The sequence below is a fragment of the Orcinus orca genome, chromosome 5 (genome assembly GCF_937001465.1).
Source record: "Orcinus orca chromosome 5, mOrcOrc1.1, whole genome shotgun sequence".
NCBI lineage: Eukaryota > Metazoa > Chordata > Mammalia > Artiodactyla > Delphinidae > Orcinus > Orcinus orca.
Genome location: NC_064563.1, coordinates 82424703 through 82450680, shown reverse-complemented (window position 1 = coordinate 82450680; position 25978 = coordinate 82424703). Strand labels below are relative to the sequence as shown.

At 34.0% G+C, this 25978-nt stretch overlaps 2 protein-coding genes across 6 annotated transcripts in view; both read left to right on the top strand.

Moving 5' to 3' along the window:
• Positions 1-25978, top strand: part of SLC15A2 (solute carrier family 15 member 2) — a 779020-nt gene that overhangs the window by 87279 nt on the left and 665763 nt on the right. The window lies entirely within an intron of this gene.
• Positions 1-25978, top strand: part of STXBP5L (syntaxin binding protein 5L) — a 361807-nt gene that overhangs the window by 118661 nt on the left and 217168 nt on the right. For all 5 annotated transcript variants that reach the window (XM_033403324.2, XM_033403323.2, XM_004278542.4 and 2 more), the window contains exons 6-7: positions 1087-1221; positions 7644-7707. In XM_033403324.2, the coding sequence (XP_033259215.1) occupies positions 1087-1221; positions 7644-7707 (199 nt within the window). The remainder of the gene's footprint in view (positions 1-1086; positions 1222-7643; positions 7708-25978) is intronic.

Sequence of the window (25978 nt, the reverse complement as noted above, 5' to 3'; positions counted from 1 at the left end):
TTTTTGGATTGTAGTGTGCAAGGTGCCTTCAACAGAATACTTTTGAATAGATAAAGTTTGGTGTAGAGAAAGTCAATGAACCAGATTGAAAATATAAATTTGACATACTGCATGTTCACTCTTATATAAAGAGGTACAAGATGGAATCCTTTTTGGAATTTACCATTCATTTTCCTTTTTTTTTTCCATAGTTGTGTGTCTGCTTGGTGTCGGAATTCTGTTTTGCTCTGCTAACAATTTACCAGCTCCTTTTCTAAATAAACTCTAGGAAATATTATGATTTAGTAACAAGTTCGGATAAGGAATAACTGTGAACTTATCCCCCCATGTCTTTTTAAGAGTGGTTAGGGAGCCTAAGTAGGCCCAACTAGAAAAAGTGATGATGCTGTGGATAGAAGACTCTGATAAATTCCCAAATTTCATATATAGGAGTCATGGTTGCTTTGGCTGTGGAACAGTTTCCCAGAATTGGTCAGAAAGCCCATTGTGAAGATGAAGGCAGAACAAAAGAATAAGGGAATAGTATAATGGATCTCTGACCTTATAAGTTTTCGTTATACTACTTAGATGCCAAACATCAGAATAAAAAGTAAATAATTCATCACCTCATGTAGACAAAGCTACAGACTCTCTGACCTCTGAAATTTATGTTTCATATATACCTAATTTTTATTTCAAGTGAAAAAAAGCAAACAGTGTAGCATTGTAGAAATATGGCAGTTTTTCAACCAAACAGGAATGGATTTGAATCCCAGTTTTGCCACTTATTAGCTGTCAGTCCTAGGCAAGTAAAAGCAAATATTTTTGTGAAACAGAAATATATATATGTCTTGAAGTGCTATTTTCAGTTAGAAATAATATATATCAATGCCCATGTTAGATACTTAATAGTGGTTGTTTTATCATTATTATTTTTAATGACATACTATTGTTATTTATCCTACAAACTCTAATAACTAAGGGCTACTGAGTATATGGTAAATTTTATTGTTTATATAGGTATCGCTATGTTATAAGCATAAGGAAAATATAATGCTGACCAGATATAAAATTTAGATATTTTAATTGTAATTTTCTTTCTTTCAGAATTACTTACTGTCATCTACCTTTCCAGAGTAAATGGCTCTATGTTGGAACAGAAAGAGGAAATACACATATTGTAAATATTGAATCTTTCATTCTTTCTGGATATGTTATCATGTGGAACAAGGCAATTGAACTGTAAGTTTGAACTTGAATACCACTTTATTTGGATTAAATATATCTTATGGTTATGCAGTATATATATCAAATTGCAGAGTTATTTGAAACATCAATGGCTAATTTATGATGAATTTGAGTGAAAAGTTCATCTAAAATAATTTAAAACTCGAAAGGCTTTTAAAAATAGATATTGTAGTATTAGCATATGCTAATTTTAGACTTTCCAAATACTGTAAATAATTAAGGGTTATTATGTATACAAAATTTGATGACAAAATATTAAAGCTTATTCTAAAACTTATACATGAAAATCATCTCATTTCTTTATAGTCAACCTTAGTATAGCCACTTCCAGTGGGAGTGGCAAGTGGATTATGACCACATTTAGCTTTATGTAAAAATAATTATGATCAGTTCACATATTTTTAAATGCTGGTAGCTTATTCTTCACTTGCCTCATTAACATATTGTTCTGAGTTCCAAGAAGAATCAGTTCATCAGTATCTTTCATGTTGTGATGTATACAGCTCTTTGGGTATGTGGCTGATGGCAATTACCACTTTCATTTGGCACTGATATTTACGTTTCTACACATGTGAAATGTGAAATCCCTCGAATGTGAAATTTCATGGAATTCCAAGCCATCTTTTGTAGCATATACAGAGACAATTTTCCTGGTCAATGTGTTAATTGGAAAAACAATTTTTCTTTAATAAATGTTTGTGCTCTGTACATATTAGGTCCTTAATAAGGTACGTTTGACTTGAGGTTGGCTCATTCTCTCACGTATATATACATTCTAAATTGCATAATTAGTTTTCTCTAAAACTCTGATTAAAACAGCCTATTTTCGTGAAACTTGACTGTGGTCTTTAAAGTAAATCTACTATTCCCTATTCCCAGTGTTTCAATGTTCATGTATATTACTTGATAGGGAAGGTTGTTACTAGTTATATTCTTATTAAAATATTCCTCTCATATTATGTCCTAATGAGTTTTTTTAATTAATGATAATTCTTCCTCATTAGATTAAGAACTGCTCCAGGGCAGAATCCTTTGTTCATTGCTCTTTTTTTCTTCATATTTGGCTTATTTTGGTGCTTTCCACAGAGTGGCTACTAAATAACTAATGACAGTGAAAATTAGTATGATAAATAGATACAAGTGCTGTTGACTTACAGCTTTCATTTATAATTATAATTGGTGTGAGCTATTTTGCTCATATATATTTTAATATTCTATGTGTATATTTTTAAAAACACTTGTCCGGTAGACAATTATGTGTCTCCCAAAAAGTTATCTATTTTTTCAGCTATTTGGGAAAGGCTTTTCCCCCTATAATCTTAGTTCTATAAAAGCACTAAATAGGGCTGAACTTAATATTTGTTTTCATAATATTGTTTTGGGATATTGATAAAGTAAACTTGAGAGATCAAACATAGAGATTTTATATAAATTTAATATTAGTACAGATAGTAATAGGTGTATCATTTGTGGTCAATTCAATGCTGATAAAGTAATTAAGAAGAGTTTTTTATCTAAACAGATCAAATATTTCACCACACTTGCAATGCTGTTTCTATATTCATTTACTTAACAAATCCTTTTCATAGTTCAGATTAATACGACCTGAACTATGACTTACACCCTATATGTATTTACATAGTCCATACTTTATGATTTCAGAACTAATGAAAATTTTAAAATGTATATTATAAAGGAGGGTAAAATTAGGAGAAATTAAAGAAATAAAATAAGGCATTTTATTTTTTCATAATATTTTCTTATGCATGTGATTCTGAATAGAATCTCACATTTATATAAATCCGGTGTTTTATAGAGTTGTATGTGCCTCTGAAAATGACTTTGAAATATCCTCAAGAAATCATTAGTAGCCACCTTATCTCCTGACTGTTTCTTGCTTTATTTACACCAGATTTCCAGAAGTCTTTTCCGTGAAATTATAGTCCCACTGTGATAGATATAATTTTAAATGCTAACTTCCAGTCTCCCTGAGCAGTCAGTCTTTTAATTGCTCTCTACCTCTTGAGATACATTAGAAAATGCATGCCACTTATTAATATGTGTTAAGGGTATGGGATAATAATAAAATACATATTTAATTAAGAAGAATCATTTTATAATTAGAAATTTAAACAAATTTTAACAGTACATGTTTTAAGTGTGAGAAATGCAGAATTATCTTTGAGCTATATGAGATTATTTCTATTTTAAGTTCTTACTTGAAATACTTTTCATTCAATGTTTGTTATTTTTTTAGCTTGTTTGTGTTTTTAGTGAAGTCTCCTAATTGTAATTGTAGGCAGTTCCCATAATTATAAATAGCTTGTGTTCTCATAATGTGTATATTGGTTATTTGGAAACTGGAAGCCATTTTTGTGATGTTTGTAGAAACGGTAATGTTTGTAGAATACCTTATAAAATAGTAGTATAGAACAAAAATGACATTAAAAAATTTTATATGGGAAAATATGTTCCAGGTTATAGCACAGAAATAGCTGTTTCTGAAGGACAGCCCTAGCTTTAAAAGAAAAAAAAATAACCAGTTTTTTCTACATGTGATTAAAAATTTGAGCATGAAATTTAGAACTAAATCATAGATGTAAGGCATACAGACTTCAAATATATTTATTGAGCACTATGATATACTAGCTCCTGGAAACAAGTATAAACTGAGAAGACATAGTTTCTCTCCTCTCGGGATTCCAGTGTAATAAAGGTGAGATTAAGTAAAAAGGCAATTACAATATATTGGAAATATAAAGTGAAAATTCTATAAGAAGGATACCTAATATAAACATGAAGTCTCAGAGAAGTATCTGTGAAGGAAGTTACATCCATGAGATCTGAAGGATGAGTTTCAGTTAGGTGAGTGGAGAACTGGAGGAGAGGGCTTCCAGGAAGAGGGAACAGAAGTTTTAAAGGATAGAATGTGAGAGTTTTTGTTCCATGCACAGAAATTTTAAGTAGTTTAGTTGGTTGGAAAGGCTGGGGGAAAGGATGGCAAGAGATAAGGTTGAGAAGATAATAAAAATATATAGTATGAAAGGCTTGTAAGCCAGTTTGAGCATTTAGACTTTATCTAAGGTCGGGAGCTAGATTTTGAAGAGTTTTAAGCAAAGAATTGACTTGACCAAATTTGCATTTAGGAAGTCCACTCTGAATGCAGGTATGGAGAAATCATTGAAAAGAGAAAAGACTGTATTCTTGGTAAAAATTAGGGTGGATTTAGGAGTGAAGATAAGCTGACATATTAAACAAATAGTTAGAAGATAGAAGAGGCAATACTTGGGTATTGTGGGAAGATGTAAGAATAATATATTAAGAATTAAGAGTGACCCAAAGCGTTTGACCTGAGTAACTGTGTTGATAAGGGTGCCATTTAGTGAAAGAATGCAGGAGATGGAGTAGGTTGGGAGTAAAATAATGAGTTCAATTTTAGGTAGGTTGAGTTATATGTGTTTTTAAGTTATTCAAATGGAATTGGTATGGGAGAATGGTAGGATGTAGGATATATGAATCTGAACCTAATGAGATCAGAATTTACATGGTCATTGAAATTATAAGAATATTTGAGATTGTGCATGAAAAGTGTATATAAATGAGGTAGCAAACTTGTAGACAGTGAACCAATTCTGACTCACAGATATGTTTTGTTTGCCCATCAGAGTATTTAAATATATTCTGAATTATTAGTTTCCAATATTTAAGAACTGGTAGAGTAGAGATAAAAATTTGGATTTCCATCTTTTCATGAAAAAATTCCTGATGAAACAATCCCAGTCCAGTATTCTTGCATGGAAGTCAGTAATCAACAGGAACTGACAACTTTCGTTTTGTAGGTGGGTAATGTGCTATCCAGTTTGGCACAGTTCTTATTCAGCCTGTTGAACTCATTTGCAGTACCTGCCTGGCTCCTGTGGGCTCTTGAATTCATGACCATATATAATATGGGAATACATTGCAGTCTAGGACAGAATACAAAGGAATACCAGTATTTAAGATAAGGGAAGAGTAAGTCCACAAAGAAAACTATCGAGAAGCCATTCTGGTGAATGGGAGGGAGAGAAATAAATAGGGATATTAGAAAAATTGTTTAGATGACTATCCCATGAAGTTAATTTCATTGATAATTCTATCTAAAGTAATTTTTATGGGATTTATAGAATCCAGGGTACACAGTTGCTTTTTAAAGTCAATTTCTAATGGCCGTAAATTTTGCAAGTAATGCTTGGTAGTTTTTGGAAATTTAATATTAGGGAAAAAGTCAGAAAAAATATCAAAATGTTAACAGTCATATCTAGGCAGTGAAATAATATGAGAGATTTTTTCTCTTAAATTTTGTTATCTTCTGAGTTTCAGGGGTTTTTTTTACAATTAAAAAGAAGTCTCTTCTATAGTCTGAAAAAGTTATTACAAATACCTGAAGATTAATTGTAGATTTTTTTCCTGAACTTGAGTGTTTTATAGAGTCATAAGCTAAATGGAAGAGTCTTTCATATGGTCTAAGTAGTGTTTCTCAACGTGTATTTCAGTGATTCCCTCAATAGAGGATCAATGAAAAAGGATTCTATGGACCAAAATTTTGGAAAATATTGAAGATTTGCAATGGTGATTTGCATATTATGGCTCTAAGAAGTTCTGTAAAAGAACTTTAATATTATTAAATAAAAATATTTAATTTTAATTCAAGGTTTCCCAAACTTTTTTTTTTTGATATGGGACAGTCTTTATGTGAAACACCTTATATATATTCACTAGTTTATCATGGTGTACACTTTGGGTATTTGTTGTTCCAATCAAACCCAAAAGACAGATAGGGTTTTTGGTTTGTTGGATACTATTAGTTACCAAAAGATAATTGAAAAACATTGTCTTTTATCAGAGGCATTTATACTGTAATAAAGCACTGCATTTATATGTGAATAATATATTACATATAAACATAAAAGAAATGCAAAAAACCCTGTAAACGTTTTATGAAGCCTTTTCTTCCTGCACATATCCCAGAATGCAAATAGTAACTCTAATTTCTAATTATTCCAATGATTTACAACAATCATAATACATACTATTTATTGAGTACTATGTTTTGGCATTATGTTAGATGCTATATGTATATTTTAACCCTCACAGTTATTCAGTAGGTACACTGCTATCATCTCCATTTTTTTTTTTTTTTTGTGGTATGAGGGCCTCTCACTGTTGTGGCCTCTCCCATTGCGGAGCACAGGCTCCGGACGCGCAGGCTCAGTGGTCATGGCTCACAGGCCCAGCCGCTCTGCAGCATGTGGGATCCTCCCGGACCAGGGCACGAACCCGTGTCCCCTGCATCAGCAGGCAGACTCTCAACCACTGCGCCACCAGGGAAGCCCTATCATCTCCATTTTTAAGTGAGAAAATTTAGGATAAAGCCACTAACAAAATATCTAAAAAAGATGTATTTTTCTGAGTTACTCTGGTGAGTCAGTATCTAGGGAACCTGGAGTTACTTAATTTGTCACTTTTGTCTGAGTCCAAAGAATTTCTAAAATTTAAATCTTCATTATTTTTTTGTGCAGAATATTTGATGATTTTCATGTGTGCTTAAGAAATAAATTATAAATATGTCAATATACTTATACTAGGGTTAATCTGGCACAATTAGGTCATTGAAGAAAGGATTTGGAAAAAAAGAGCAATAATAAATCTATGTCATATCCGTTCATGTCATATTTAACCATGACATATTCATACTCAACGGTGACATCAGTTAAAGTAGGAAATATAAAAGAAACATGCCAGATATTAGAATAGAATAAATTTAAAGTCAGATTAACAGAGCAAAGATCCCTTTAACAATACGCTGTTACACTATTATTGATTACCCTAGTTAACCAGATAAATGAGACAGAACCAGTGAACTAGGTTTCCCTAGTTGCTCAGTTTTCTGTAAGATGGCTATCACTAGAAAGGGTCTATTTGTAAATAAAAGGAGCCACTGTACTTTCCTTTAGGAGCAAAATCAGAGATTTCATGTCAAAGGAAATTTTAAATTTGGTATGTAATTTGCAGTTTGGTTGAAACAGGTTTGCAGCATTAGCCTTGTGCCTGTATAAGTAAAACTTCATTGTCAAATTTTCAGAGAACCAGATCTGGCAACAAACATATAAGCATATAAGATAATAAAGAATCCCATTGTTATGTGGATCTATGTCCTTAAACCTGATTTTTAAAAATAGACCTACTTTAATAGAGTTAGTAGGAGAAAAAAAAGTAGTCTTAAAGAAAAACAACCAAAGACTCAAATCAGTCTAAGCTAAACTCTAGAATATTGGGAGTGTATTCCAGTATAATCTTAATTTCTTTGTTTCAGTCTCTAACGGTAAGGTGTTTTAATGTTTTTTTTTTTTAATTACTCTTTTGAATTGATTTAACAGATCCACAAAGACTCATCCAGGTCCAGTTGTACATTTAAGTGATAGCCCAAGAGATGAAGGGAAAGTGAGTATTACAATACCACTATTCTTGAATTTATTTTCCTTATTCTTGAATAAAGGTGTTTCTTACTATTATTTTATACCTAACATCTAGCACAGTGCATTCAGTGTAATCTAAAATTAAAATATGTTGAATGAATGAATGAGCAAATAAATGAACATATTATTTACACTAATAATGGTCCCAAATTGAGTCTTTAGTTTCACCTAAAGTTGATATTTAATTCTAGAATTTTGAGGAAGGCATGTAACACATAGAACAACTTTAATTTTCAAATATTCAATGCCTGAAGTTAAAAATATTGTCAATATCATTAATCATTGGTCCCTGATATTCAGTAATGGTAATGATAAACAACCAATATTAAATAATCATAAATTAGCTAATCTTAATTTTATAAATAGGTAATAATATAGAAAATGTTCTAAGATTACAGAAATAATCCTTATTAATTTTGATTATTCATAATTTTCCTTTAATTATGAGAAACAAAGTTGATAATGTGAAAATCTCTAGAGTGTCACTTTCATTATAAATATCCCTTCAAGTATATAATTTTTGCTAAGTACTATATAAAACACCTAAATAAATTATTTAGCATGGGTTTGGTTCTTTATTTTTAAATGATAGAAACTGAATTAGCCTAATAAATATTGAACCTGAAAGACAAGTCCCCTGATGGTGAGAGAAAAAACATTGAATTTCTTCAAACTGATTTATAAATACAGTGTAATTCCAATCAGATGTCATTAGAATTTACTTTTTTAATTGAAGTATAGTTGATTTACATTATTATATTACTTTCAGGTGTACAACATAGTGATTAAGTATGTTTACAGATTATACTCCATTCAAAGTTATTGAAAGATAATGGCTCTAATTCCCTGTGCTATACAATATATCCCTGTTGCTTATCTATTTTATACATAGCAGTTTGTATCTCTTAATCCCATACCCCTAACTTGCCCCTCTGCCCTTCCCGCTCCCATCTGGTAATCACTAGTTTATTCTCTATATCTGTGCATCTGTTTCTGTTTTGCTATACACACTCATTTGTATTATTTTTTAGATTCCAAATATAAGTGATATATATTTTTGTGTTTGTTTGAATAATTTCACTAAGCATAATACTCTGTAGGTCCATCCATGTTGCTGAAAATGGCAGGATTTCATTCCTTTCTATGGCTGAATAATATTTCATTGTGCATATATGTATATATACCACATCATTTTTATCTGTTCATCTGTTCATGGGCACTTGGGTTGCTTCCATATCTTAGCTATTGTAAATAACGCTGCTATGAAGATTGGGGTACATGTATTTTTTTGAGTTAGTGTTTTCATTTTCTTAAGATATATACCCAGGAGTGGAATTGCTGGATGATATGGTTGTTCTATTTTTAGTTTTTTGAGAAACCTCCTTACTGTTTTCCATAGTGGCTACACCAATTTACATTCCCACCAACAATGTACAAGAGTTCCATTTTTTCCATATCCTCTCCAACATTTGTTATTTATGGACTTTTTTTTAATAGCTTTTAAAAAAATTTATTTAATTTACTATTTATTTATTTTTGGCTGCTTTGGGTCTTCATTGCTGCGCGCGGGCTTTCTCTAGTCGCGGTGAACAGGGGCTACTCTTGATTGCCGTGCATGGGCTTCTCATTGTGGTGACTTCTCTTGTTGCGGGGCACAGGCTCTAGGCGATGGACTTCAGTAGTTGTGGCTCATGGGCTCAGTAGTTGTGGCTCATGGGCTCTGTAGTTGTGGCTCATGGGCTCTAGAGCCCAGGCTCAGTAGTTGTGGCACACGGGCTTAGTTGCTCTGCTGCAGGTAGGATCTTCCTGGACCAGGGCTCGAACCCGCATCCTCTGCATTGGCAGGCAGATTCTTAACCACTGTGCCACCAGGGAAGCCCTATTTATGGACTTTTTTTTTTTTTTTTTTTTTTTGCGGTATACGGGCCTCTCACTGTTGTGGCCTCTCCTGTTGCGGAGCACAGGCGCCAGACACGCAGGCCTAGTGGCCATGGCTCACGGGCCTAGCCGCTCCGCGGCATGTGCGATCTTCCCGGACCGGGGCATGAACCCGTGTCCCCTGCATCGGCAGGCGGACTCTCAACCACTGCGCCACCAGGGAAGCCCTTTTTATGGACTTTTTGATGGACAACCTAGATGAAATGGACAAATTTCTAGAAACATACAACCTACCAGGACCGGATCAAGAAGAAACATAATTTGAACAGACCAATCACTAGGAGTGAAGTTGCATTTGTAATTAAAAAAAAAGAAACCTTGCAGCAAAAATGTCTAGGATTGGACAGCTTCATAGGAAAATTCTGACAGACATATAAAGAAGAACTTATACCTATCATTCCCAAACTATTGCAAAAAAATTGAAGAGGACAGAACACTCCAAAAATCATTCTACTAGTCTAGCACTACCCTGATACCAAAAACCATAAAAAGACATTACAAAAAAAAGAAAATTACAGGCCAATATCTCTGATGGATATACATGTAAAAATCCTCAACAAAATGTTAGGAAGCGGAATCCAACAGTGTGCAAAAAAGATCATGCACTATGATCAAATGGGATTTATTCCAGGAATGCAAGGATGGTTCAACATTTGCAAATCAATTGATGTGATATACAACATTAACAAAAGGAAAAATAAAAATCACATGATCATCTCAATAGATGCAGAAAAAAGCATTTGGCAAAATTCAACATCCTTTCATGAAAAAAACTCTCATCAAAGTGGATATAGAGAATTTACTTACATTTTTAAAGAATTTACCAGCTGATTTTAAAATTCATAAGAAAAATGAAATGTTTAAGAATAGGCAAAACATTTTTTCAGAATGAATAACATTGTGATATTGGTACAGGGGAATATAAGAAGACCAATAGATCTAAACAGATATTCCAGAAATGGTTCAGGTGTTTGGGAGAATTTTGTATATTTTGAGAAGATGTTTCAGGGTATGATAAACTATTGAATAAATGGCTTTGGCCAATTAGTATCCATTTTGGAAAAAATATAAGACCTCTACCTTATACCATTCACAGAAGTAAATTCCAGATGGAGAAAATACACAGATATTCAAATAGCAACTCAGAGAGTTTTAGAAGAAACAATAAGAAACAGGTTGTTACTGTGGAGTAGGGACCTCTTTAGGAAAGCTTTAAGGAATATGCCATAAGATAAGAGACAGGCAACAAACTGGGAGACAGTGTTTTCTAGATATATAGCAGGCAAATAATGAATATGCAAAATCTATAAAGATCTTTTGCTAAATCCTCATCTTTCATAATAGGAAATCAATAGATAATGTCTAATTAATAAATCAAGAAATGGCATTATAAATATAATTAGAAATATGAAACTAAGTCTACTAGAAAAGATGATTTTAAGAGTTGAAGGTGTGGTTGCCTCTTACCTCTGAAGATAAGGGTTTGGCAGTGAGGAGGAACCAGCCTCATTAGTAATCACTAGGGAAATGCAGTATGCCCCTTGTCCCCCATTAGACTGGCAAAATATTAAAAGTTGAAAATATTAATAATATCAGGTAATGGAAAAGGCATTGAAAAATGGGCATCTAGATGCAGCAATCATGGGTATACATACCAGTATGGGCAATTTGTTATCAACATTTACAACATGTTGATAGATAGAAAATCCATTTCAGATATCTATCCTGTTTATATGACCAAAGGTCAAAATACTGAAAACAGCCTAAAGATCTATTAATAGAAAATTGAATAAATGAATGATGATGTATACTTACTGTGGAAGGCAGTGATGATAAGGAAAGTTCTTCAAACCACATTTTTAAAAGAAAAGATGTAGAATACTAAGTGTAGTATAAAACCACTTGAATAATGAATTTGTGTTTTTACTTATATATTCAGATACTCAAGGAAAAAAGCCTAAAAGGAAATGTATAAATCTGGGGAGGATACTAGTGATTTGAATTGCGGAAAATGGTCAAAGTTATTCTTATTTTACTTGTGTTCAAATTTTTATGAAAGAATATAATATGTGTTAATTATGTAATTAAAAATTAAAAGGAATGCAAAATAAATTAGTATTACAGGCAGAAGACTGTGTTTGAATTGTGGCTCCACTGCTTATTAGCATATAACCTTAAATAAATCACTTGACTTCCTGTTGACTAGTTTTTCCATCCGTAGCCTTTTGTCACATACAAATTCTTGATTTGAATGTACTCAGCCTTTTCAGTCTTTTTATTTGACTCCTGCATTTTGTTTGTTACCCAGTAGATCTTTCCCTTCCTGAGGGAAAATATAATTCTATTTTTCTATCAGTTTTAAGGCTTTCCATTTCACAATTCGATTTTAATCTATGTGTAATTTATTTTATGTTGGTTTGAAATAAGGGTATACTTTCATTTTTACATATGAATAATTCATTTATTGAATAGTCAGTTCAGTTTCCACTGATTTATAAGGACATCTCACTTATATATCAAGTTCCCATATTTGGGTGGGTCTTTTTCTGGATTTTTTTCCTCTGTTGCACTGATATATTTACCTATTATTCTACTAATAGCACACTTTATTAATTATAATAACTTTACAAAATATCTTGATATTTGGTAGGTCTCCCCTTCTCCCTCTCTCATCTTGGCTTTTTATGACCATTTATTCTGCTATATGAATTTTAGGATTAGCTTATCAAGCTCTGTGTAAATCCTTGTTGGGATTTTGTTTGAAACTTGAACATATTGATGTATTTAGAGAAGATTTACATAGTTAAGACATGAGTGTTCCATCTTTCCATCTTATAAACACGGTATATTTACTTTGGCTTTCTTTTATGTTTTTTATATGGCTTCATAACTTGTTCACGAAAGTCATACATATCTTTTGTTACCTTAAATTTAAGTATCTTATAGATTTTATTGCTCCTATGAATTAGTTTTCTTAAAATCAGTTTCATAATTAATTGTTAGTATATAATATATTGTTCATTTTTGTTATTTTATATTTGACTACATCACGGAATGTTTTGTTTTTAGTAGCTGTCTTTAGATTATCTGAAATATTTTGTGTATAAAAGCATAGCAATTGTAGACAAATTTTGTTTCATATATATGTTGATGGAAAATTAACCAATAGTCAATTTTTGAAAGAGATGGAAAATATTATTCGAGCCAAATTGAAGATTATAACCTGGGAACAGCTTCTCAGAAAACTCTGAGAACTGTTCTACCCATTAGAGGTCAAAGCACAGTTATATAGGTTTTTGAGACAGAGGGCTATACACTTAATGATGTAGATAGTTTACACAATCCAGATCTGCAAGTACAAAGTGATGGGTCATTGTGACCCCTTACAAGATTAAAAAGGAATGTTATCTTTTAAGGAGTTGTCTAGTTGGTGCTAGGAGAATGTTGCTCTTTATCGTTGAGCAGGTATTTCTGCCGATGCGGTGAGTGGGGGGGTTGGTCAATGCGTAATGCAGGTGCACAAAGTACAGTAGAGGGGAGAGAGGAGGCCAAAGGGCAGGAAAAATTTTTGTGTTTAAATTTTCCTTGACTTGCCTTAAAATATATATATTATATATATATTTGTTTTGTTGGATAGGAACCCAGTGTAGTGCTGAATATAAATTGTTTTAATGGGAACTGTCTTTTGTTTCTAATTGCAAAGCAAATGCCTCCAAGGTTTCAACTTTAAGATGTTTGCTGCAGGCCTTTGATTGATGAAGTTAGAAAGTTTCCACCTCTTTCCAGTATTCCAAGGGCTTTACATTATGAATGGTGTGGAATTTTATTTAATGCTTTTCTATAGTATCAAGATGTGTTTTGTACCAGTCTCAGCCTATTGATAAAGATGGTATTGACAGTGATAGTAGAAATGCCTGGTGACACTCAATTGGGTGAGTCTTCACAAATGTTAACCCTTTTGAAGCCAGTGTTGAGGCTGAAACAGCCCTTGTGATTCTTACTATGATTGCAAGACACACCTCAGCAACAACTATCTGAGAACTTTGAAAAACATGGTTTATTACTCATAGCTCCTGGAGAGTACATGGCATGCCTGGGGCCACACAGGGATGTCGTGGTCAGGGAGAGAGGGAAATAGGGAGGGGGAGACAGAGAGAGAGAGAGAGAGAGAGAGAGAGAGAGAGAGAGAGAGAGAGAAGAGAGAGAGAGAGAGAGAGAGAGAGAGAGAGAGAAAGAGAGAGAGAGAGAGAGAGAGAGAGAGGGAGGGAGGGAGGGAGGGAGAGAGGGAGGGAGGGAGGGAACATGGACCTGGAGTTTTATTGAGATCGGGGTGGGATACCTATGGTTTCACAGGTTCACTTTATTGGTGAATTTAAAACAAGAGGAGGAATTAAAGTGCAAGAAGGGAAATGCAAGCAGTCAGTCAAATGGCCAGTTTATCTAAGTCAACCAGAGCTTTCTTAAGGAAAAAAAAAAGGAAACTTCCTGGGTGGCTCATCCTGGCTCTTTATCTAGTAGTGTAGCTGGCAATGGGTTTATTTCAGATGGAGGTCTTTGCAATAGATGCCTCAGTAATCAAAAGCTTAGTGTCAGGCACTTACATTGCAATTTAAAAAGCTAACTGTCAGGTACTTACACTACAAAATGACTGTTCCTTAATTATTTGTTGAAATATGTAAATAGATTTTCTAATGTAAATATTTTTGCATTTCTGGGATAAATTCAACCTGGAAGGGGAAAACTTTCATGGAGGCTTGTTGGTACAGTGAAAGAAGGAACAAATTACTTATGTTAAGGTTCCTGCTGAAACAAAATAGTATCATAAAATCAGAAAATAGAACCCCCTGTCCCTGAGACACCATTTACTAAAGAAACTGCATATTAGCCTATCAAATACAAGAGGGTGCTCTTGGACTGAGAGGTACCTGTATTGGGCATGTTACTGTGTACATCTCCTTAGATTCTCTCAGCTTTGCATATCTCTCAAACCCTTGGCTGCTTGCTTCATCGCAGTTTTGTCAGGGTTAATCAGCTTCATGCAGTACTACTTTTTGAAGCTGACTGGCTATACCCAGAGTCTTTGGCTCCTCTCTTTAATTCTGGATTTAGATAATGTGCCATACTGTAAGGCATGAGATCTGGCTTCCCTAACAGATGCCAAAGGGGTCAAATGACACAGCCCTGGAGTGAAGGGGTGTTAATTTCCCATGGAGAAAACCTTGACCAATATTATTAGATAAGACACAAGAAATAAATTCTCCCTCCCTTCCTTCCTATGGTTGGGCTATTCTGAATCATGGTTTTTCCCTGTAAGCTGTTAGAGACATCCTGCAAGCCAAGTAAATACACCTGCTGGGTTATTGGCTATGTCTCTTCTGCTTCTCCCCAAGAAATAGTGGTTAGTATGATAATGAATCATCTTTTACTTCTTTGCTTTACTTCACTTTTCCTTTATTATTGCAGCCCTGAGATTATACTTCTTAGTGAAACATTAGCACTTAGGCCTTGCCTCAGTCTATTTTCTATAGAACCCCAGTTAAGATAATAGTATCAGAATTGTTCTAGATCAGGGATAGGAAACTGTAGCCCATGGGACAAATCTAGTGTACTGCCTGTTTTTGTAAAATGATTTCTTGGAACACAGCCATGCTCATGCATTAACATGTTTTTCTGTGGTTGTTTTCTTACTACAAAAGCAAAGCTGAACAGTTGTGACAGAACTATATGCCTGCAAAGCCTAACATATTTGCTGTCTCTCCCTGCATAAAAAGTTTGTTGACCCCTGTTCTAGACTGTAGACCTTCAGGATGGGATTTTAGAGTTGGGTTATCTCCTACCTAAAATCAAAGGACCCAGTGAAGGTGTCAAGTGAAGTATTAAACCCTATCATGTGGTGACATCAAAATTACTCAAACATTCTCCTTTGATTAATTAGGATGAGGGGCTAATGGAAAGGCAAGCCAACAGGAGATCGAATATTTGTGGTGCTTAATTCATAAAGGGCAATGATAATTATAATGATGATGGAATAAAATAGCTTGCTTTGATGCCATTTGTGTTATTTTCTATTCCAATTTAAATTATGACAAATTTGGTAGTTTGAAACAACACAAATGTATTGTCTTACAGTTCTGTAGGCCAGAAGTCCAACACAGGTCTCACTGGGATAAAATCAAAATATTACAGGGTTGCATTACTTTCTGGTAGCTCTAGAGGAGAACTTTTCTTGCCTTTTTCAGATTTTATAGGCTTTACACATTTCTAAGCTTGTAGCCACCTTCCTCCATCTATAAAGACAATAATTTAGCATCTCTTTGACTTCCTTCCATCATCAAACCTCTTTCTAACCACAGCTGGGAAAGGTTCATCACTCTTAAGGACTCGTATGTTCAGATTGGGCCCACTTGGATAATCCAGGATACTCTCTCCATCTCAACAAACCTTAATTACATCTAAAGTCTTTTTTTGTAATATCAGGTAATATATTTATGGGTTCTGAGGATTAAGGCATAGACAGTTTTGGAGGGAGCATTATTTCACCTACCAAAACACAGAGACTGTATGAAAATAAAATGATCAACTTAGAACAGTTCATTACTGATTTAAGGCATTCCAGAGGCCCTCTAAAACAACTTAAAGGAACTCTTAGCTTCTGCAGCTCTAGGGCAGACTGTGCTAAAAATAGGCCCAGGATCTTTTTATAAGGAGACTGAACACATAGTTTGAAAGGTCTTATTTGTTAAAGTCAAAGCCCTGATAGGAAAGAGTATGACCCTGACACCTGGTATAGCTTTCTAGGGCTGCCATAACAACGTTGTATAAACTGGGTAGCTTAAAACAACAGAAATTTACTAATTCACAGTTTGCACGCCAGAAGTCTTGGTTGGGCCATTCTCTCTCTGAAGGCTCTGGAAGAGAATCCTTCTTTGCCTTTTCCAGCTTCCGGTGCCGCCTAATGTTCCTTGATTTTTGGCAGGATAACTCCAATCTCTTTCTCTGTCTTTACATGGCCTTTTCCTCTGTGTCTCTGTATCCTCTCTTCTTCTTTTATAAGGACACCAGTCATTTGATTTTAGGGCCCACCCTAAATTAAGGATGATTTCGTTGCAAAATTCTTAACTAATTACATCTTCAAAGACCCTATTTCCAAGTAAGGACACTTTCTGAGGTCTTCCAACTCTCATCTGGTGAGCAGAAGTGGCAAGTAGCTGTATAGCTCATAAGATTCATATGTCAGAGACTCATGTGTCCTAAGGCTTTATCCCATAAATATCTAGGACCTGGCCCTATATGTGATGATTTTGAAGGTCTAATGGTCTGGGGATGGAGGGGCATCTCCTCTAAGGTAAAATGTAAGCTTTTGTATTTCTCCTTATTAAGAAAGTGTCATGTCACTTGGTGGGTGCTTTTGGATTTAGATAATAGTATATAAGGCCCTAGAAATTACTGTTCCAAATCAGTTTTTTAGGTTATCCAAAATTCTGCCACTTTTGAGTAGAGCCTAGAGAAAAAAAGGTCTCTTCCCTAAGTCCAAGTGCAGCCTACCCTACCATTTGGTATCTATGATCTGCTAGAGCTTAATGTATTTGGTAGTTAAGAACACTCTATTGGAAAGCCCCATAAGAGAGGAACAACAGTTGCTCTCCATTTTCAAAGTAACTTCTGGTATGCTAATGGGCCCTTGTGGAGACTGAACACCTAATGATGGGACACCAAGTGACTGTGACTTGACCTGTCCAGCATGAGTTGGATGTCATCATATTCATTGATTCCTAGGATTGGGTGAGGGATGTGACAGTCCATTTTACAATGGAAGAGGTATATTTGGGAAATCAACCTTGAACTGTCCAAAAGGCCTAAGTGAATTGGATAAATGGGGAACCAAGAATTCCTATGTTGCAACAATGCCTTTCTCTCAACCCACATATATGGTCTTATGGAGTAGGAGGGGAATATCTAAAACAAACTAATGGAGTAGGACAGAATTCAGGCCTGGTTCATAGACAGGGTCAGATGATTGGTTGGTACTATCTGGGCAAGGAGTACTGCTCAATTATGTCTCCACTTAGGGGGTGACATGGAGTGACCTGATGAAGAAAAATTCTTACAGTGCATAGATCCCCACACACTATACTTGATTGTGCATTTCGTATTGAGAATGAAACACAATAATAAAAAAATCCAGAAACAAAAATTTCTTTCCATTCGATGGGAATGTACATTGATGCAGCCACTATGGAAGGCTTAGTGGTTTTCCACTATGAAGGCGCCTCAAAAAATTAAAAATAAATTGATCTTGTAATTCCACTCCTGGATATTTATCCAAAGAAAGCATAGACACTAATTAGAAAGGATATGTGCACCTCTATGTTTATTGCAGCATTATTTACAATAGGCAAGGTTTGGAAGCAACCTAAGTGCCCATTAATAGATGAAAGGATTAAGATGTGGTACACACACACACACACACACACACACACAGAGGAATATTTTTCAGTCATGAAAAGAATGAAATCTTGTCATTTGCAACAACATGGGTAGACCTAGAGTGTATCATGCTAAATAAAATAAGTCAGACAGAGAAAGACAAATACTGTTGTGAATCACTTATATGTGGAATCTAAAATACAAAACAAATGAACAAATATAACAAAACAGAAAGAGTTACAAATACAGAGAACAAACAAGTGGTTGCAAGAGAGGAGAGTTTGGCCTGAGGAAAGAAATAGGTGGGGGAGATTAAGCTTAACAAACCTCCAGTTGCAAAATAAATGAGTCATGTGAGGAATACAGTCAATAACTATGACTCATTGTGGTGATCATTTTGAAATGTATAGAAATACCAAATCACTATGTTGTGTAATAGGAACTAACAAAATGTGGTAGGTCAATTATACTTCAAAATAACAAAAAACTCATAGAAAAAATGATCAAATTTATGGTTACCAGAGACAGGGAGTGGAAGGAGGGGGAATTGGATGAAGGCTGTCAAAAGGTAGAACCATCCAGTTATAAGATAAATAAGTACTAGGGATGTAATGTACAACATAATAAATATAATTAACACTGTTGTATGTTATATATGAAAGTTGTTAAATAAGGAAAACCTAAGAGGTCTCATCAAAAGAAAAAAATTTTTCTATTTTATTTTGTATCTGTATGAGATGATGGATGTTCACTAAACTTATTTGATGAACATTTCATGATGTATCTAAGTCAAGTCATTATGTGGTACACCTGAAACTTATACAGTGCTGTATGTCAATTATGTCTCAAAATTGGAAGAAAAAAATTAAATGTCATTACTAAAGAAAGACACAGCTGTAATTTGTGTACTTTTCTATATGTATATTTCAATAAAAATATTAATTAAACATCTATTCCTGATAAAATAAATTTATAAAATATTGAATGAATTCATACTTCTTTAATGATATATGTTATATATATTATATATGTATGTATAATTATATAATAATAATATTATATATATATATATATATAAAATCTGGGATTTTATTTAAAAGGGAAACACCAAGAGACATTGTCACTAAAGTTAGGAAGAAAGCAAGGATGCTCATCCCCTCCACTATTTTTAACACTATAGGATGTTTTAGTAATGCAGTTAGACAAGTACAAACAATTAGAGGTATAAAAATTGGAAAGGAAAAGTAAAATAGTCTCTATTTTAGATTATATGCTAATATAACCTGGAATGCCTAAGAAAATCAACATTAAAATTAATACAAAGAATAAAATAATTTAGAAGGTAGCATACTAAAATCCAACTATAGAAACAGTACCCTCTTAGAAAACATAATAAAGAGAAGATCCTGTACAAAATAGCAACAAAAGTTTTAAAAATAATTTGCTATAAGATTAACAAGAAAATCTATATGTGGAAAACTCAAAATTCCTGAAAACTTGAATAAGTGAAAGGTATGCTTTGCTCCTGGATAAGATGACTCATTTTTTCTTCTATTTGTTGGACTTTATTCTTTTTCTTGACATTCTACTGTTAAATGCTTATATTTATTAAAAATTTATACTTTTCTCCTTTTAATATGTACAGGCACGCCTCGATTTATTGTGCTTCACTTAACTGCACTTCACAGATATTGCATTTTTTTTCAAATTGAAGATTTGTGGCAACCATGAGTCGAGCAAGTCTATTGACACCATTTTCCCAACAGCATTTGCTCACTTTATGTCTCTGTGTCACATTTTGGTAATTCTCACAGTATTTCAAACTTTTTCGTTATTATATTTCTTAAGGTGGTCTGTCATCAGTGATTATTTTTAATTGAAATATAGTTTACTTATATTAATTTCAGCTGTACAACATAGTGATTTGATACTTCTATAGATTATGCACCATACAAAGTTACTATGATATTATTGACTATGTTCCCTGTGCTGTATATCACATGCCTATGACTTATTTTAAAACTGGTAGTTTGTGCCTCTTAATCCCCTTCACCTATTTTGCAACCCTTCCCTCTGGCAACCACTAGTTTGTTCTCTGTTGTGAGTCTGTTTCTGTTTTGTTGTATTTGATTGTTTTGTTTTTTAGATTCCACATATATAAGTAAAAACATATACTATTTGTCTTTCTTAGTCTGACTTATTTCACTTAGCATACTACCCTCCAGGTCCATTCATGCTGTCACAAATGGCATTATTTCATTCCTTTATATGGCTGAGAAATATTGCAGTGTGTGTGTGTATGTGTGTGTGTGTGTGTGTGTGTGTGTACCACATCTTTATCCATTCATCTGTTTATGGACATTTAAGTTGCTTCATATCTTGGCTATTGTATATAATGCTACAGTGAACATTGGGGTGCATATATGTTTTTGAATTAGTGTTTTCCTTTTCTTTAAATAAATACCCAGGAGTGGAATTGCTGGATTGTATGGTAGTTCAATTTTTAATTTTTTTGAGGAACCTCCATACTGCTTTCCATAGCGGCTGCACCAGTTTATGTTCTCCCCAACAATGCACGAGTGTTCCCTTTTCTCCACATCCTTGCCAACACTTGTTATTTGTTGTCTTTTTGATGATAGCCATTTTGACAGGTTGAGGTGATATCTCATTGTGGTTGTGACTTGCATTTTCCTGTTGATTAGTGATGTTGAGCATCTTTTCATGTGCCTGTTGGACATCTGTATAGCTTCTTTGGAAAAATGCCATTTTTTAATCGGATAGTTTGTTTTTTTGATATTGAGTTGTATGAGTTCTTTATATATTTTGAATGTCAGTCACATCATTTGCAAATATTTTCTCCTATTCCGTACTTGTCTTTTAATTTTGTTGATGCTTTCCTTAACTGTGCAAAAGATTTTTAGTTTGATGTGGTCCTGTTTGCTTATTTTTGCTTTTGTTGTCCTTGCCTGAGGAGACAGATCCAAATAAATATTGCTAAGACTGATTTCAAAGAACATACTGCCTATGTTTTCTTCTAGGAGTTTTGTTGTTTCAGGTCTTATATTTAAGTCTTTTGTACATTTATTTATTTATTTTTTAATGGTATGCCCATTGCTATGGCTTTTTAAAAAAAATATTTATTTATTGGGCTGCATCAGGTCTTTGTTGTGGCACATGGGATCTTCATTGCGGCATGTGGGATCTTTCGTTGCAGTGCTCATTGTGGTGCATGGGCTCTTCATTGCAGCACGTGGGCTTCTCTCTAGTAGTGGCATGAGGGTTTTCTCTCTCTAGTTTTGGCATGCAGGCTCCAGGGTGAGTGGGCTCTGTAGTTGTGGTGCACGGGTTCCAGAGCATCTGGGCTCTGTAGTTTGCAGCATGCAGGCTCTCTCGTTGAGGTGCATGAGCTCAATAGTTGTGGCGTGCAGGCTTAGTTGCCCCACAGCATGTGGCATCTTAGTTCCCTGACCAGAGATCGAACCCCCGTCCCCTGCATTGGAAGGCAGATTCTTTACCACTGGACCACCAGGGAAGTCCTCTTTTGTCCATTTAGAGTTTATTTTTTTATATGTTGTGAGAAAATGGTCTAGTTTCATTCTTTTACATGTAGCTGTCCAGTTTTCCCCAAACCACTTATGTGAAGAAACTGTCTTTTTCCCATTGTATATTGTTGCCTCCTTTGTTGTTGATTAATTGACCGTATGTGTGTGAGTTTATTTCTAGGCTCTCTATTCTGTTCCATTGATCTATGTGTCTGTTTTTGTGCAGTGTCATACTGTTTTGATTACTTTAGCTTTATAGTATATTTTGAAGTCAGGGAGTGTGTGTGATACCTCCAGCTTTGTTCTCCTTTCTCAAGATGGCTTTGATTATTCAGGGTCTTTTATGGTTCATTGAAATTTTAGGATTATTTGTTCTAGTTCTGTGAGAAATGCCATCAGTATTTTGATAGGGATTTCATTGAATATGTAGATTGCTTTGGGTGGTATAGACTTTTTTTTTTTTTTGCGGTACGCGGGCCTCTCACTGATGTGGCCTCTCCCGCCACGGAGCACAGGCTCCAGATGTGCAGGCCCAGTGGCCATGGCTCACGGGCCCAGCCGCTCCATGGCACGTGGGATCCTCCTGGACAGGGGCACGAACCCGCGTCTCTTGCATCGGCAGTTGGACTCTCAACCACTGTGCCACCAGGAAAGCCCCTAGACTTTTTAACACTATTAATTCTTCTAATCCATGAACATAGAATATCTTTATTTATGTTGTCTTCAGTTTCTTTCATCAGTGTCATATAGTTTTCAGAGTGTAGGTCTTTCACCTCCTTGGTTAACTTTATTCCTAAATATTTTATATTTTTTTGATGCAATTTTAAGTGGGATTGCTTTCTTGCATTCTCTTTCTGATAGTTCATTTTTAATGTATAGAAATGAAGATTTATGTATATTAATTTTGTATCCTGCATCTTTACTGAATTTATTTATTAGTTCTAATAGTCTTTAGGGATTTTTATATAAAGTATCATGTCATCTGCAAATAGTGACAATTTTACTTTTTCCCTTCTAATTTAGATGACTTTCATTTATTTTTCTTGTCTGATTCCTGGGGCTAGGACTTCCAATACTATGTTGAATAAGAGTGGACATTCTTGTCTTGTTCCTGAACTTAGAGGAAAAGCTTTTAGCTTGTCACCATTGAGTGTGATGTTAGCTGTGGTTCTGTCACAAATGGCTTTTATTATATTGAGATATATTTCCTCTATACCAACTTGGATAAGGATTTTTATCATGAATAGTTGTTGAATTTTGTCAAATGTTTTTTCTGCACTGATTGTAATGATCATGTGATTTTATCCTTCCTTTAGTTAATATGGTGTATCACATTGATTGATTTGCAGATACTGAACCAAACTTGCACCGTTGGGATAAATCCCATTTGATCATGGTGTATGATCCTTTTTATATATTGTTGAATTTTGTTTGCTAATATTTTGTTGAGGATCTTTGCATCTATATTTTTCAGATTTATTGACATGTAATTTCCTTTTGTTGTAGTGTCTTTGCCTGGCTTTGGTATCAGTGTAATGATGGATTCAAAGAATGAGTTTGGAAGTGTTCCCTTCTCTTCAGTTTTTTAAAAGAGTTTGAAAAGGATAGATAGTAAATCTTCTTTCAGTGCTTGGTAGAATTCCAGTGTGAAGCTATGTGATACTGGACTTTTGTTTGTTGGGAGTTTTGTTTTTGTTTTTTATTACTGATTCAATTTCATTACTGGTAATTGGTGTCTGTTCATACTTTCTATTTTTTCCTGGGATATTGTACATTTATGAGTTTGTCCATTTCTTCTAGATTGTTCAAGTTGTTGTCGTGTAAATGTTTGTAGTATTCTTCAATTACTGTATTCCTGTGATATCTTGTATAACTTCATGTTCATTTTTGATTGTATTTAATTGGACCTTCTCTCTTTTTTCTTGATGAGTCTGGCTAAAGTTTCATCAATTTTCTTTATCTTAAAAAATAACCTCTTAGTTTCATTGATCTTTTTCTCCTTTTTTTTGTCTCTATTTTATTTATTTCTCCCCTGATCTTTATTATTTCTTTCCTTCTACTAACTCTGAGTTTTTTCTTTTTGTAATTCCTTTAGGTTTCAAGTCAGGTTTTTTGAGATTTTTAAAATTTCTTGAGATAGGCCTGTACTGCTACAAACTTCCCCCTAAGAACTGCATTTGCTGCATCCCACAGATTTTGAAAAGTTGTGTTTCAATTTTCATTCATCTCAAGACATTTAAAAAAATTTTTCTCTTTGATTTCTTCATTGACCCATTATTTTTTTTAGCAGCCCATTGTTTAGCCTTCATGTGTTTGTGTCTTTTCCACCTCTCATTCTGTAATTGATATCTAGTTTCATACCACTGTGGTCAGAAAAGATACTTTATATGATTTTACTCTTTAAATTACTGAGATTAGTTTTGTGGCCTACCATGTGATCTATCCTGGAGAATGTTCCATGTGTACTTGAAGAAGATGTGTATTCTATAGTTTTTGGATGGAATACTCTGTAGATATCTATTAAGTCCAACTGCTCAAAGTATCATTAAGGCCAACGTTTTCTTATAGATTTTCTGTCTGGATGATTTATTCATTGATATTAAATCCCCTACTAATACTGTGTTACTGTCAATTTCTCCTTTTATGTCTGTTAATACTTGGTTTATATATTTAGTTGCTCCTATGTTAGGTGCATATATGTTATGAATATTAGTTCCTCTTTTTGGATTGACCCCCCTCTTAACATTATGTAATGCCCTTCTTTGCCTTTTGTTACAATCTTTGTTTTAAAGTCTGTTTTGTCTGATATGAGTTATATTACCCCTGCTTTCTTTTCATTTCCATTTCCATTTCCATGGAATATCTTTTCCCATCCTTTCACTTTCAGTCTATGTGTGTCTTTAGCTCAGAATTGAGTCTCTTATAGGCAGCATATAGATGTCTTGTTTTTTTTTATCCATTCAGCCACACTGTGTCTTTTGATTGGGGCATTTAGTTCATTTACACTTAAAGTGATTATTGATAGGCATGTCCTTTTTGCCATTTTGTTATATGTTTTCTGGTTGTTTTTGTAGTTCTTCTCTATTCTTTTCTTCTTCTTTTAGTCTCTTCCCTATGGTTTGATGATTTTTTTTAGTATTATGTTTGGGTTTCTTTCTCTTTGTATTTGTGTATCTAGTCTAGGTTTTTGGTTTTTGGTTACTATGCAATAAATAGGTAGGTAGGTAGATAGATATTTGTTTTAAACTGATAGTCATTTAAATTCAAACACATTCTTAAAGTTCTACAGTTTTTATAATCCCATCACCATGTTTTATGTTTTTGACATTATATTTTACATCTTTTTGTTTATCCTTTAATTACTCATTGTAATTAGAATTGATTTTACAACTTTTGTCATCTAACCTCCATATCAGCTTTTTAAGCAGTTGATCCACTGCCTTTACTATTATATTTGCTTCTACCAATGAGATTTATTTTCTTCATGTATTTTCTCATTTCTTGTTATGGCCTTTTCTTTTTTGCGTAAAGAAGATCCTTTAACATTTCTTGTGTGGCCTGCTTAGCGGCGATAAACTCTTTTACTTTTTGCTCATCTTGGGAACCTTTATATCGCCTTCAATTCTGAATGCCTAACCTTGTTGTGTAGAGTATCCTTGGTTTAGGTTTTTCCCTTTCAGCACTTTAAATATATCATGCCACTGTCTTCTGGCCTACAGTTTCTGCTGAAAAATCAATGAGAGCCTTATGGGGGTTCCCTTTTGTTTGATTCTTTGTTTTTCTCTTGTTACCTTTAGAATTCTCTCTCTTTAACTCTGGCTGTTGTTCTTATGATGTGTCTTGGTGTTGATTCTTTGGGTTCATCTTTTTAGGACTGTCTCTGATTCCTGGACCTGGATATCTATTTCATTCCCAGGGTAGAGAATTTGTCAGCCTTATTTCATCAAATATATTTTCTGCCCCTTTTCCTCTCTTTTCTCCTCCTGGGACTAAATCCTATAACATGAATATTGTGACACTCAGTGTTGTCTCAGAGGTCCCTTAAACTATCCTCATTTTAAAAACTTTTTCTTTTTACTGTTCTGATTGGGTAATTTCCACTATTCTGTTTTCCAACTCATTTATTAATTCTTCTTTACCACTTAATCTGCTTTTTATTCTCTCTGGTATATTTTTCATTTCAGTTATTGTATTCTTCAGCTCTGATTGGTTCTTTTTTAATATTTTCTAATTTTTTATTGAAGTTCTCACTGTGATCCTCTATTCTTCTGAGTTTGGTAAGCATTTTTATGACATTGCTTTGAAATCTTTATCATGTAAATTACTTAT